General features: G+C 28.4%; 1 protein-coding gene across 1 annotated transcript; it reads right to left on the bottom strand.

The window, feature by feature from the left end:
• Nucleotides 1-5,254: 5,254 nt before the first annotated feature.
• Nucleotides 5,255-11,706, bottom strand: LOC109803335 (TMV resistance protein N). The gene is made up of 6 exons (XM_083068971.1): nucleotides 11,030-11,706; nucleotides 9,566-10,649; nucleotides 9,116-9,421; nucleotides 6,339-8,414; nucleotides 5,936-6,200; nucleotides 5,255-5,611 (listed from the first exon to the last, which is right to left on the bottom strand). Exons 1-4 carry the CDS (start codon nucleotides 11,515-11,517, stop codon nucleotides 6,516-6,518), a joined length of 3,777 nt encoding a protein of 1,258 aa, XP_082925097.1. The 5' UTR covers nucleotides 11,518-11,706; the 3' UTR covers nucleotides 5,255-5,611; nucleotides 5,936-6,200; nucleotides 6,339-6,515.
• Nucleotides 11,707-13,159: the final 1,453 nt, after the last annotated feature.

Raw genomic sequence — 13,159 nt, 5'->3', positions numbered from 1 at the left:
CCAAAGATTATTAATTAAAACTTATTATATATTACATTATTTTATAAGTTTAACTTATTTTTTCATGATCTCTGCTCATCATTATAGAAACATTTATAAATCAACAAAAGATAGGTTTAATGACATGTGTTGTATTTTAATATACTTAGTTTAGTTTAGAATTGTTTTTCACCCAATTTATTTATTAATAGTTATAATATAGAAAATGAAATAAACAACCAATATTAATTATATTAAAAATAATCAATTAACATTGATCATAATTTGTATCAAATTACTAAACCATACTTTTCATGATAGTATGTAAATCATTATTATTATTGTTTTGGAATATAAAATATGTTTTATGATACATTTATATGTGTACATCAGTGAGAATGAGACACATAAAAAATAGACTGTGTTATCATAAAGGAAAAAAATAATTAAAAAATACTACAAGGTCAAGGCGTGCCTCAAATAATTATACACAGACAAATATTAGAAATTATAAAAGATATCAAATTTTTTTTTACATTCAAGAGTATAAAGATCCACTAAAAAGTAGAGATCAAAAGGGTAGTTACTAAAATATATATTAGTGGTTGATTTTATAAAAAAGTGGAGAGTAAAAAATTAAGGATAATATAAGTTCATATTTTAATTTTTTGTACATTCATATTTTAAGTTTGCATTATTTTAAAGACGACCATTGAAAAAATTGATAATACATATATTTAAATTTTAATTTTGCAATTTTTTTTTCATTCATTGTCATTAATTTTGTTTATTTTAGTTCTAATGCTTCTAATATTGAAACTAAAGCCTACCTCTAACTTTTCTTCTATTTTTTTTTTTTACTAAAATCTCTCTCTAACCTATTCATCATTATTTAATTTTTTTGTATGATCATTAATGAGTTTTAAATAATTGTTTTTTATTATATATAGTCAAACTTTGAATTTCAACCTTTAATAAAATTTTGTCTGACTTTTTTATTTGCTTTACATTATTTTAATTCATGATAACAAATAATAAGTAATAAATAATATCTTGATTAAAGTCAAATTTAATTTTAATTATATTAGACTATACTCAATAGTCATAACTTTACCGTTAAAAAATTCATATAATACAATAAAAATCATTCATAAATTAAAATAACAATAAATAGTGAAAAGTATCGATAATAAGCATAAAAATTACTATAAACCAAATTCAAATATATAATTTAAAATATATTTCTTTTACACCAAAAATGTATTATGTTATAGACTTAATTACGTTTTTAACCTTTTAAGTATTGTAATTGTATAATTTTCATCCTCAAGATTTTAATTGAGTAATTTTTAGTCTTTAAAATATTGCAATTGTGCGATTTTAGTCCCTCAATTTTTAATTGAACAATTTTAATCTTTCAAATATTATAATTGTGTGATTTTAGTTTTTTTATTAAAATTATTAAATTTTTAATAAAGGAGACCAAAATCGCACAATTATGATATTTAATGGACTAAAATTATTCAATTAAAAATTGAAAGACAAAAATCGCACAATCACAATTCTTTAAAAACTAAAATTATCCAATTAAAACCTTGGGATCAAAATTACAATACTTAAAAGATAAAAGCACAATTAAGCTTGTGGTATATATCAATCTTTTCCTATATGTCACAAATTCTACACTGAAGCACAAGATAATGTATTTTTTTTATTAAAAAAATGAAGTATAATATAAGCCATAACTTATATATTATTTCAATAATCCATGTTGAATTCATAATTCAATTCGAAGATAAATAGGCTGAAACTTAAGTATTGTTATCATATCGAGATAATTAAAACTAGAGGGATCGAGACACTTTGTGCCTTTAATAATTACACACAGACAAATATTAAAAATTGTAGATAGTTATTTAGAAAAAATATAAGAAGATTTTTTTTTTACATTTTAAGGAGTATAATGGTCCATTAAAAAGTAGACACCAAAGGAGTGGTTACTAAAATATATTCCCTTTATAATAGTTATAGATAAAAACATAATTGAAAAAATCAACAAGATAAAATAATTAATCAAAAGTATTTAAGTAATCAAAAGTATTTAAGTGTATATGGTTTGTATTTTTTTGTTAAATTAAAAAGTTTCACCAAGTAACTGTTATTTAAATAAATATATATTTCACGAACTAAAAGTTTATTAATTTTTAATTTTTTTCTAAAATTTGTTTTCTGAATTTATGTTTGAATTGTATTGACAAATAAAAAATGTAAAAAAACATTGTCATTTAAATTTATTTAACGATGAAATATCTTGTTAAACACTTTTAATTGAATTTGATTGAGTATAAAAGTGTATACATTTTAATACGTACTTAGAATCATATATAAACATATATATATATATATATATATATATATATATATATATATATATATAATTTCATATATTAAGGAAGTTGATTAAATTAATTTAATTTTCGAAAATTTATATAAAACATATACTATAATTATTATAGAAGTACATTATATTTTTAAAAATATTTATTTGCTGCATTTATTATATATAGTATATATTTTCATTCATTATTTTAAGAATATTTTTAAAATAAAAATATTAAATAAAGTTGAATTGATGAAATTTTACATTTCAGTCTAATAATTTTAAGCATTTTTTACTTATACATATTTTTTTTTTGAAGGGAACTTATACATATATTCAAAAGGACTACTTCATTATTTATAATTTTTCTTCTATAAACATATTATTAAATTGATTGCACTAATAAAATCATAATTTACTAACCATAATAATTACTAGATATTTCATTTATTACATTCATTGTAATTACTACATGTGATAAAATATTTGATGATAAATAAAGTAAAGAATCGTATAGTAATTAAATAATAATTATAATTCAAATCACTATTCTTTTAAATGGATGACACATTTACAAATCAATCCAAACTATTCAAACAGAAGGTCCCATGACATGTGTCCGATTTCCACTCAATTATAAATTTTGTGTAATAAAATAAAAATAATTAATAAATTAAAATAGCAATAAATTATGGTTGAAATCGAAAAATAATAATAATCGATATTTACTAAAATAATAATTTTAATTAACTTAAAAATAATATAAAATTATATTTTTAATTCATTCAAATTTATAATTTTTTTTCTTAAATGCATTTTTATCATTCAAGTATTACAGTTATATGATTTTAGTATTCTTAAATTAATTAAATAATTTTAGTTTTTTAAATATTACAGTTATGTAATTTTAATTTTTTATTATTTTTAATTAGATAATTTCAGTTCTTTAAATACTATAATTGTGTAATTTTAGTTTTTTCAATTAAAAATTCAATAACTTTTATCACAGCAGTGGTAACTCTAATGTTTTATTTTATCATATACTAGTAGAGAAAGAGACACTTCGTGCCTCTATATTTATTTTTGAAAAAAAAATGAAAGAATTTTTTTTGTTGAATCTAAGGATAATAGTATCAAATACAAAAATTAAAATAAAAAAGATAGTTACCAAAATTTATTCCCTTTATATATACTAGTGAGTTGAGGTACTTCGTGTCTTTACTAAAGATAAAAAAATAATAATAATAAAAGTATGTTAGTCTAATTGGTGTTATAATTAGTCCATTAATTTCAAGGTCTTGAGTTTGATAAAAAAATATTATTATTTTTTTTATAAATAAAATGGTATAATGGTGAACAAAATGTGGAGATGAAGGTGGTTATAAAAAAGAGTGTCCTTTTTATATATCAGTATAAATTTTATTAAATATAAGGATGATAGTGTCCAATACAAAAAATGAAAATCAAAAGGATGGTTACTAAAACCAATTCTCTTTATATATATATTAGAGGGGCCGACGTACTTCGTGCCTCTAATAATTATACACAGACAAATATTAGAAATTATAAAAGATATAAGAATTTTTTTTACATTCAAGGGTATAAAGGTCCACTAAAAAGTGGAGACCAAAAAGGTGGTTACTAAAATGTATCCCATTTATAATAGGTATAAATTAGTGGAGTCAAGACTTCGTGTCTCTACTGAAAATAAAAATTAAATAACAAAAGTATGTTAGTTTAATTGGTGTTATAAGTAGTTCATTAATTTCAAGCTCTTGAGTTTAATAAAAAATATATTATTCTTTCTAGTTTTTTTAAATAAAAAGGTATAATAGTAAACAAAATGTAAAGACGAAGATAATTACCAAAAAAGAGTATTTTTTTATATATTAGTATATATTATTATAGATATAAAAGTGTAAGGATATTAATATATATTAATTTATATGTATGAAAATATCAATTTATCTATAAATAGACTAGAATAATATTGGTGATATTTATAGATGTTTAAGATAAGTTGAATTTCTTGACACAAGACCAAAGGTCCTCTCTCATAAGCAATAATTCTACCTTATGTCATGGTGTGAAGTGTGATCCATTATTCATGAATATATGTTAAGACTATTTTGTGTTGACTTGAATCAACTCGTGATCTTGGGCCAATTCAATGTTTGGGTCAAGATGAGTCATAATTTAAATTTGGCTTGAGTCTAATTTAATACATGATTAATTGTGTATGAATCAAAATTTATTATTTCTACAATTCTTTCTAAATTGTCCCTATTATAAATATATAAAAAAATAATTCAACTAAGTCATACATTAAAAAAGATATATTTTAAAAAGAATATTATTAAATGAAGTAAAAATAATTAAAATCTGCTAATATTTTTTTTATACATAAGAAAGATTAAAAAACTAAATTAAGATATAATATGAAACACCTATTGTGTTAACCAAAATAAATAAATTTAACTAAAAAAGATATTCACCACATTATGTGAAGAAATCATCATGTGAGACTTTATATATAACAATCAATCAACCTATGCATTTATTTCTCGTAAGATATAACATAAAGTAAGTGATTAATTCTTAGAAATGAGATTTTCTCATATTTAAGAATATTTTTTTAATATAATAGAAAAAGAGACAGTATTTATTTAAAGTTCAACTATTCAATGGTTATAATTTTTTACCTTGCTTTTTTGAAGTAAATTCCTCGCGTCAAAGGAATTGACAAAAAAAAATGAAATAAAGGTAAAACATGTCTCCTCAACAAAGTTTATTTAAAAAAAATTCTGTCACAACTAGGAAATTCTATGTACATGCCAAGATTCTCATACATCAATGCAATTGGTTTATGTAATAGCCGTTCATATTTCATAACGATTTCTCGCATGAATACTCAAAATGCATACAACAAATCAGCATGGATTTATAAAACCATGCTCAATAACAAACACCTTTAATAAGGAAGAAGGTTTTACTTTAAAGGAGTTCCATTGATAACTACATGATTCAACTAGACAATCAAACTACAATTAATACAAAATTATCAATCACATGCCAGCAGTATTTATAAGTCACGACACAAATGAAACAAGTTGCGTCAATGCAAATAAACAACAACTTTGAATTTAGACTCGTGCTCAATATTAAGTTTACATACGCAAGACAATGAGGGCCATAATGTAGAAAATGCCACAACAGAGCAGCATCCATCAAATCCAGCTGAACTTGAAATGCCTGAAACAAAAATGATTACCAATATTATCTGCCCAAAGGAATCACTTATTAATAGCAATTCAGAAAGGCAAACAAAAAGTTAATTAAAAGTCAATCAGTCTAGGAAATGTGCCACCAACCAAGATCAATAATGAATTACTTCTTATCATCAACAATTCCAAGTTAACCAAGGAAAAAAGTTTCTTGTTTTAAAGCTCAATGCAGAAACCTTATTCAGTGATAAGATATTCAATTATAACAACAATTAAATACCAAAAGTAACCTTGTCATAAAACTGAGAATATTAGACTTGATAGGATGGAGAAAACTATGAAAAGGATATACCCTTTCAAATGGAGATCCTCATTCCTCAGGAATTCATGTTGCCTCTGCCCTCTGCATCTATGGAAACAGTAGCATTATTTGGCCATGTCCTGGCCATAAAGAAGTTATGAAGCCAAAATGGAAAGAGTTTCAAGAAATTGCAGTTGCGGGAAAAGAGGGCAAGCCAACTTTTGCTGATATAGAAACATCAAACCATATCTCACCATAACTTAGAAATCTTTGTACACATTCGAATGAACTCATTGAATGCTGTGTCAACCGAGCGCTTCATAAACCCAAAATGTAAATAAAATTTAAAAAAAAATCAATAAAAATGAAAATTTGATAATGAAACTTCAACATTTAAAGTTTGCAAAAAGTTTTGGCGATAAGCCAGTTTAAACACCAAGGAAAGATAACTTACCGGAAGAAATGAGACTGGCTGAGTAGGTAGCTTAGCGAAGGCCTTCCCTTCCTCCTTCAATTTTGTTTTGTTTCCATACATGGCTATGCAACTTTGCTTCCACTACATTGTCAGGTTTTGAAAATCTCAAAAAAAAAAAAAAAAAAAAAAGTCTGCAGCACCAGCATTATTATCTTTTTATTTGTTATAAAGAGGGCATACTCCGCATTCTTTTACTGTGACATTAGATTTGAAAAATCGGGGGATGCTGATCTCAAAGGTGAAGCTCTGAGCATGACTGAGCATACGGCTCATCCCTGGTGATTCTAAGTTATATTTCCACAGGAGTGTGTGATCTTGATCAACAATTCTCTTTCGACCCTTCCAATATAAACCACTTCTTAGTTCATCATTGTCGGGAAGAATATGTGTGGCATCATGAGATTCAAATTTTAGTCCGAAATTAAAATAACCATATCTACCAAGAAAATCATCCGTATCAAACAGTCCGAAAGTGAAACACAGAGCAAAACCAATGATCCTATCATCATTGCACAAATTTAGAGAATCTGTATTTATAGTTACTGAATGTCCCTCGGCACGACAAGGGAACCAATGAGGAACTTCACTCCCTGGAAAGTAAAAGAATACAGACCTATATGCATTGTCAGTGATCTTAAGCCATGCAACATCCACAATATTAACACGAGCACTTGGATCCAGTTGTTGACTATTGGTGAGATGAAATTTGAAGATACCCTCTTTGGAATCTGATGGGATTTGAATCCTTGAATTTGGCATCACTCTTTTAATGGATGGACAATCATATGCCAATAATTGTTTTAGAAATGGTGGAAGCTGCGGGATGCATTGGAGATTTTTGCAATCACTTAAATCAAGTGATTTCAAGCATGAAAGATGAAAAATGCTCTGAGGAAGGTTCACAATTCCACTCTCTTGCACTGACAATTTCCTTAATAATGATAAGCGACCAATGTCACTCGGGATTTCTGTTAATTTGGCACAGCCAGAACAATCAAGTTCGGAGAGAAGGTTTAGATTAACAATGCTGTTGGGAAGTGACTCAAGATCAATGCACATGATTAGACGCAGGATCCGTAGCCCAACCAAATTTTCAAATGATGAAGGTAATTCTTTGATGGCCGTTTTTGTTAAGTTGATGTCAGCAAAACTTTTTGTGGGCTCCAAGATCTCTGGGAAGGTTCTCAGCATTGAGCAACCATGCAAATTAAGTTTGGTCAACTTCAATTTGAAAATGTTGCTCGGAAGCGTTTCAAGTGATTCACAGTAGGTAAGGCCTAACTTGGAGAGTTTGGTGAGACTACCAATAGAAGATGGAATAATCTCAAGTCTGGTGCAACTGTGCAAGCTCAATTCTTCAAGGCCAACCAAATGGCACAAGGATGTAGGTAGTTCCTGTATTGCTGTTTTGTCTAGGATGAGCTCCGCCAGATTTTCCATTCTGCCCTTGATTTGGGGGAAATTTCTCAAATTAGAGCAACCACGGAGATAGAGTCTTTTTAAGAATTTGAACTCAGAAAGGTCAAATGAAAGGGTTGTAAGGGATTGACAATGAGAGAGATCTAACCAACAGAGCTTATTGAGAGTTGAAAATATGGAGGAAAGACCTTCTCTCAACATTTCATCATATACTTTGTTTATATTATTTGTCGCTTCTTCAAATTTGTGATACCATGGTACATCTATAGCTCTGAAAAGGGATCGAGGTCTGTCACGTGGCGATATGGAGTGTGATGGTCTTGCATGACCAAGGCATGGAGGAGGAACTTGACTATTACTGATTGAAAATGATTGAAGCTTGAGACAATTGAGAAGAAGAATTACTCCTGATGATGTTGACAGAATATTGTTGGGAATATATACAGTCCTAAGCTCAACACAACCATTTAAACATAAACATTTGAGCTTGCTGAGGAAACGTGTGGAGTAAACTTCAAGCAACCTTACACAATCGCTCAGAATTATTTCTTCAATATTTGGCAACAGACACAAGTCCGGTAATCGAATTAATTCCCGAGATTCACTCAGGTCTAGCCTTTTCAACTTGGATAAATGCTGCCATAAAAGTAAATGATTAGTTATCAAAATGAACACGTTGTCAATTCATGTATAAAAATGCTTAGTTACACTCTTATACGTGTGTTTCAAAGCCAATTCAATTGCCCATATTTTTCTTTCTTATACAACTACTTTTGTGCTACTTTCAGTTAAAATTTTCAGGTCACCTTTATATAATAAATGCGACACACTTAATAATTCATTGCTCTTTTTTCTCAAAACTCACAAATATTGTCTCAAATTTATTGAAATTCATAAATTTTGACGAATCCTATTTCTCATTTAATAAGTGTCTCTTTAATAATGAAACTTACTAAAATTTGTGATTTTCAATAAATTATATTTATAAAAAAAAAATGTTATTGTTCTTGACATACTTCATATATGAATATATAGTGTTAGTTTCATTATTATTTAATATAGTCATATTTTTTTTATATATTTTAAAAAAATTACTAAAATAGTTTTACAATATAAAAGATGAGCAGCTTGTAGAATTTCTATAAAGTAAATCTTCATTTTAGTACCTAAATTTGGAAGATGTTGTCATATTAATACCTACAACTAAGAAAATGTTAAATAAGTCATTGAGAGCACAATTTGACGATTATATTAATACCTACAACTAACTACTTCCTTATTTTTATTTTTTGAAGTCTAACACACAAAACAGAAGATATAAAGCTTGCAAAAAAAACCTGATCTCGTTCCCAAAGTTGTTCAAGTTTGCAATGTCGCATTTCGAGTCTAACAAGATGCTTTGGGCAAAAGTTCTGCGGCAAATATGCCTGAGGGAAGTCATCCCAATGAAGAATTTTTAAACCACCCGGAAGACTTTCAATAGATGATTGAAGAAACACATTTGAGTATTTCCAGTAATAGTCAGGAGACTTATAGAAGTGGAGCACTCTCATATTGGACATACTTTTGAAAGTTTTAGCATGTAAATGAACTTCTTCGATTTTGCATATGTCGAGGAATATACATTGTATTGCATCTGAACCCTAAAAATAAATCCAAAGGAATTAGAGAAAAATAAAGGTGAAAAAAAATGATGCAGGAAGTTTAACAACATCCAAGTGCTTTACAATGTATCAGAAAGTAAATCCATGTGACTTATCAAGAGGGATCTGAGTGACAATATATACCTTGTTCTCACTTAAAACATCATAAATTTCCTCAACCTTCCACAGACGACTGCATTTTTCAGGATTATTGCCACATTGTTCACGAACAACTTTTTGTCCCATTTCTTGTATCAGATCGTGCATTACAATTCTACCTTCCAAAATAGATATTAGACACCTGTCTTTGAGAACATCCATTTCAATGTCAGCACAAAAACCACAACTATCTAGCATTTCTGCTACGACAATCTCCTCATGTCCCCTATAAAAGCATGCTATGTCAAGAAATACATCCTTCTGCTGTTCGTCAAGCCCATCATAACTTAATTTTAGCACATTGAAAATTTCAGGCTTGGGAGACATTTTCAACTTCTGCAAAGCACTTTCCCATGCTTCCTTTGTTCTACCATAAAGGAATGAGCCCAAAACCTTTAGAGCTAATGGAATCCCTTTAGCATAATTCAGTACCTTTATTGATAATTCCATGTAAGTTTCTATTGGATGGTTTTGTTTAAAAGCATTTAAACTGAACAGTTTTAGAGAATCTTGAAAATCCATCTCCTTAACTTCGTATATTTCATCAGCTTCAGCATTCTTAAGCACTTGAACATCTCTACTGGTCACAATGATTCTACTGCCAGGGCCAAAATTATCATGCCCTCCAATTAAATCTTTTAAATGATCCGAATTGTTCACATCATCAACAATGAGGAGAACCTTGGCCCGTTTGAGCCTTTTAATTAAAAATCTTGATCCAGATGATGTATGCTCTTCTTCCTCTAGGAGCTCTGATGAATATTTGTTTCTTGTATGCTCTACTCCATGCTTTTCTATTTCTTTTTGACTGTTTAAAATGAGGCTGCTGGAGCAGAACTGCAATGCAAATTTGTGACATATATGCCTAGCAATTGTAGTTTTTCCTATTCCTCCCATGCCCCAAATTCCTATGATTCGAATATCTGGTGACTCAAGTTTCAACAAATTCTGGATCCGAGCTATATGGTTGTTGATTCCAACAATTCCGCCTTGAAGATCACATATGGAAGATCGATTCAATTTGCTCAAAATATCTTTCACAATTTCTGCAACTAGGGTATACTCTGGTCTGGCGCATAATAAAGAAAGTATCAGTCTTAGACCACAAAAACTAACCAAATGAAAAATAGGGTCTCAAAAAGAGTGAACATCATTGTTGTCGTTGGTTTTCAATTTGTAAAATCAAGATGGCGGAATGGCTAAGCACTTGACAACTGTTTGTGACTTTTGATACCAGGCAAGACACTAGTTCATACCGAGTTAAATTTTAACATGAGATATTTTTCAAACCGTTGACTAAGACAAATAGGAAAAGTAAAAATTAAAAAAAATTTAAAAAATACTTGATTAATGGTGAGATGAGCAGAATTTTAAAGTCTAAGTTCTTATAAATTAAAAGAGGTAGTAAATATTTGAAAAGAGTACATAAAATGTAAATTAAATAGTAACCTGGTTACTTGTGAATCCCATCCTGAGAGTCCAGCAGCTTCGGTTAGAACAGCCTTCCATGCATGCACTTTCTCCTTAAATCGCTTTTCATGTTTCTCAAACGCTTCTGCATAATTTTCTCTTTGATTCCTAACACTTGATGGATCCACCTTGTAGAAAACTGGTATGACATCCCTTCCATATCTCTTCTTGCATTCCAGTATCTTTGTGAGTTCATCCAAACACCATGTGGAACATGCATAGTGTTCGGAGAAAACAAGGACATAAATCATTGAATCTTCTATTGCATTGTGCAGTGCGGGTGAAATCTCTTCTCCCCTGTCTAGTCTGTTATCTATATATGTGTCAATCTTTTTCCTGCAAAGTTCGGCATAAAGGTGACTAATGAAGTTGTCGCGGGTGTCTTCCCCTCTGAAGCTGAGGAACACATCATGCTTAATCAGAGGAGGAGACACAACAATGGAAGAATAACTCTCTGACCCTGACATTGGAATCAATCAAATTTCTTTCCTTTTGGTGTTAGCTCTTTGTTTTTGAATTTATCATGAATATTTATAGAAGTGCTGCTATCTTGTACCAATCGAAAAGCAACGACGAAGACAGAGGATTGCCAGTAAAATGGGCGGCAACATCATCATCGGAGTTTCCGACCACGCACAGTCCTGTTACAGACAAACACACATATGAGACACAGAAACTTCCTACAAGAGCTAGATGCATAGTGGCTATACTTAAATGCATCTGCGACACTCTTAAAAGTAAGGGGTGTTCACAAAATTATTTTAAACTAAACTTTTTAAATAATTAAAATAAACTAAATTACTTTTTAATAGTTTAAACCAAACTATTATTTTTAATGTAGTTTGTAAAGTTAAACTATTAAAATTAATAGTTCAGTTCACTAAAAGAAACCAAATACAAGTATTGAAGCACATTTGCGGAGACTACCATTATCAGACTAGGACTCGCGAAGACGAGATTTCATTTTATCCCTAATAGTCTGGCTAATAGTCTGGCTAATAGTTTTGTTTTTATCGTTAATGGACCTTTCATTTATTTTTCCAGTAAAGATGAGATTTTGGGCTTAAACAATATAAATAGAGGTTTTGGATTTAACCCATGCATGCATAACTTATATATTATTAGGCTACTTATGATAATTTAAAATTTGGCACTGTGTATTTTAAATTTAATTTATAATTAATATCAATAATTTGGTAGCTTAATTTAAAAATGTTGATTTTAAATTTATTTTTTTAATGTAGTTCTTTACCGTTAATAATAGTTTAATTTAGTTGATATTATAGTTTAGTTCAAACTCCTAAAACTATAGTGCACTAATCTAGATAATAGTTTAGTTTAGTTTAGTCAATATTTATTTTAGTTCAATTTAATTTAGTGAACTATTTATTATAGTTTAGTTTAGTTTTCTTCTAATTTAGTTTAGTTTAGCAATTTGAACACCCTTACTTCTTGGTCATCTTTCATAATTCCATCCCACCACAGCCTCATCTCTTTCAAACCATCCTCCATCCTTCTCAGCCTTTGTACACACTCACAAAAATAAAGAAAATCTACGATTTCAAATCCAAAAAAGATCAAAAAAAACTCTCCACTTTTAAATTTCTCAGCCTATGGGTTCTTGCTGAGTTTATGGTTTCCCCATATTCTCTTTTAACTTTTTCTTAGGGGTGTATTAAATTAGGATTTTAAAGAATTTTTTTAGTTAAAAAAAATCTTGCAGATTTTAAAAGACTTTGCAGGATTTTCATGACTTTTAAGATTTTGCAGGATTCTACAAAACTTAAAATCAGAATTTTAATGGATTCCGCAAGACTTTTAAATCATGATTTTAATAGATTTTGTGGGATTTGTGGATTTTGTAGAATTTTCGTGAATTTTTTACATTTGATAAGATTTCAAAAAAATTCATACATTCAAATTTAAAAAGAGTCAAAGACAAAAATAATAAAAAACAATAATGTCTAGATAAATAATAATAATAATAATTCTCCATAATATTCTATCATTTTAAATAGCATTCATCCACATATTCATAGCTATACTAGTCCTCCAAGCATTAACATCTTTTCGCTCTTGCTCCTGGGTTTGAATAATAGGCTCAAAAGT

This window comes from Cajanus cajan, chromosome 2 (assembly GCF_000230855.2).
Source record: "Cajanus cajan strain Asha chromosome 2, NIPB_CcT2T_4, whole genome shotgun sequence".
Lineage (NCBI taxonomy): Eukaryota > Viridiplantae > Streptophyta > Magnoliopsida > Fabales > Fabaceae > Cajanus > Cajanus cajan.
Note: the sequence above shows the minus strand (reverse complement) of the source record. Positions and strands in the feature narration are given on the sequence as shown.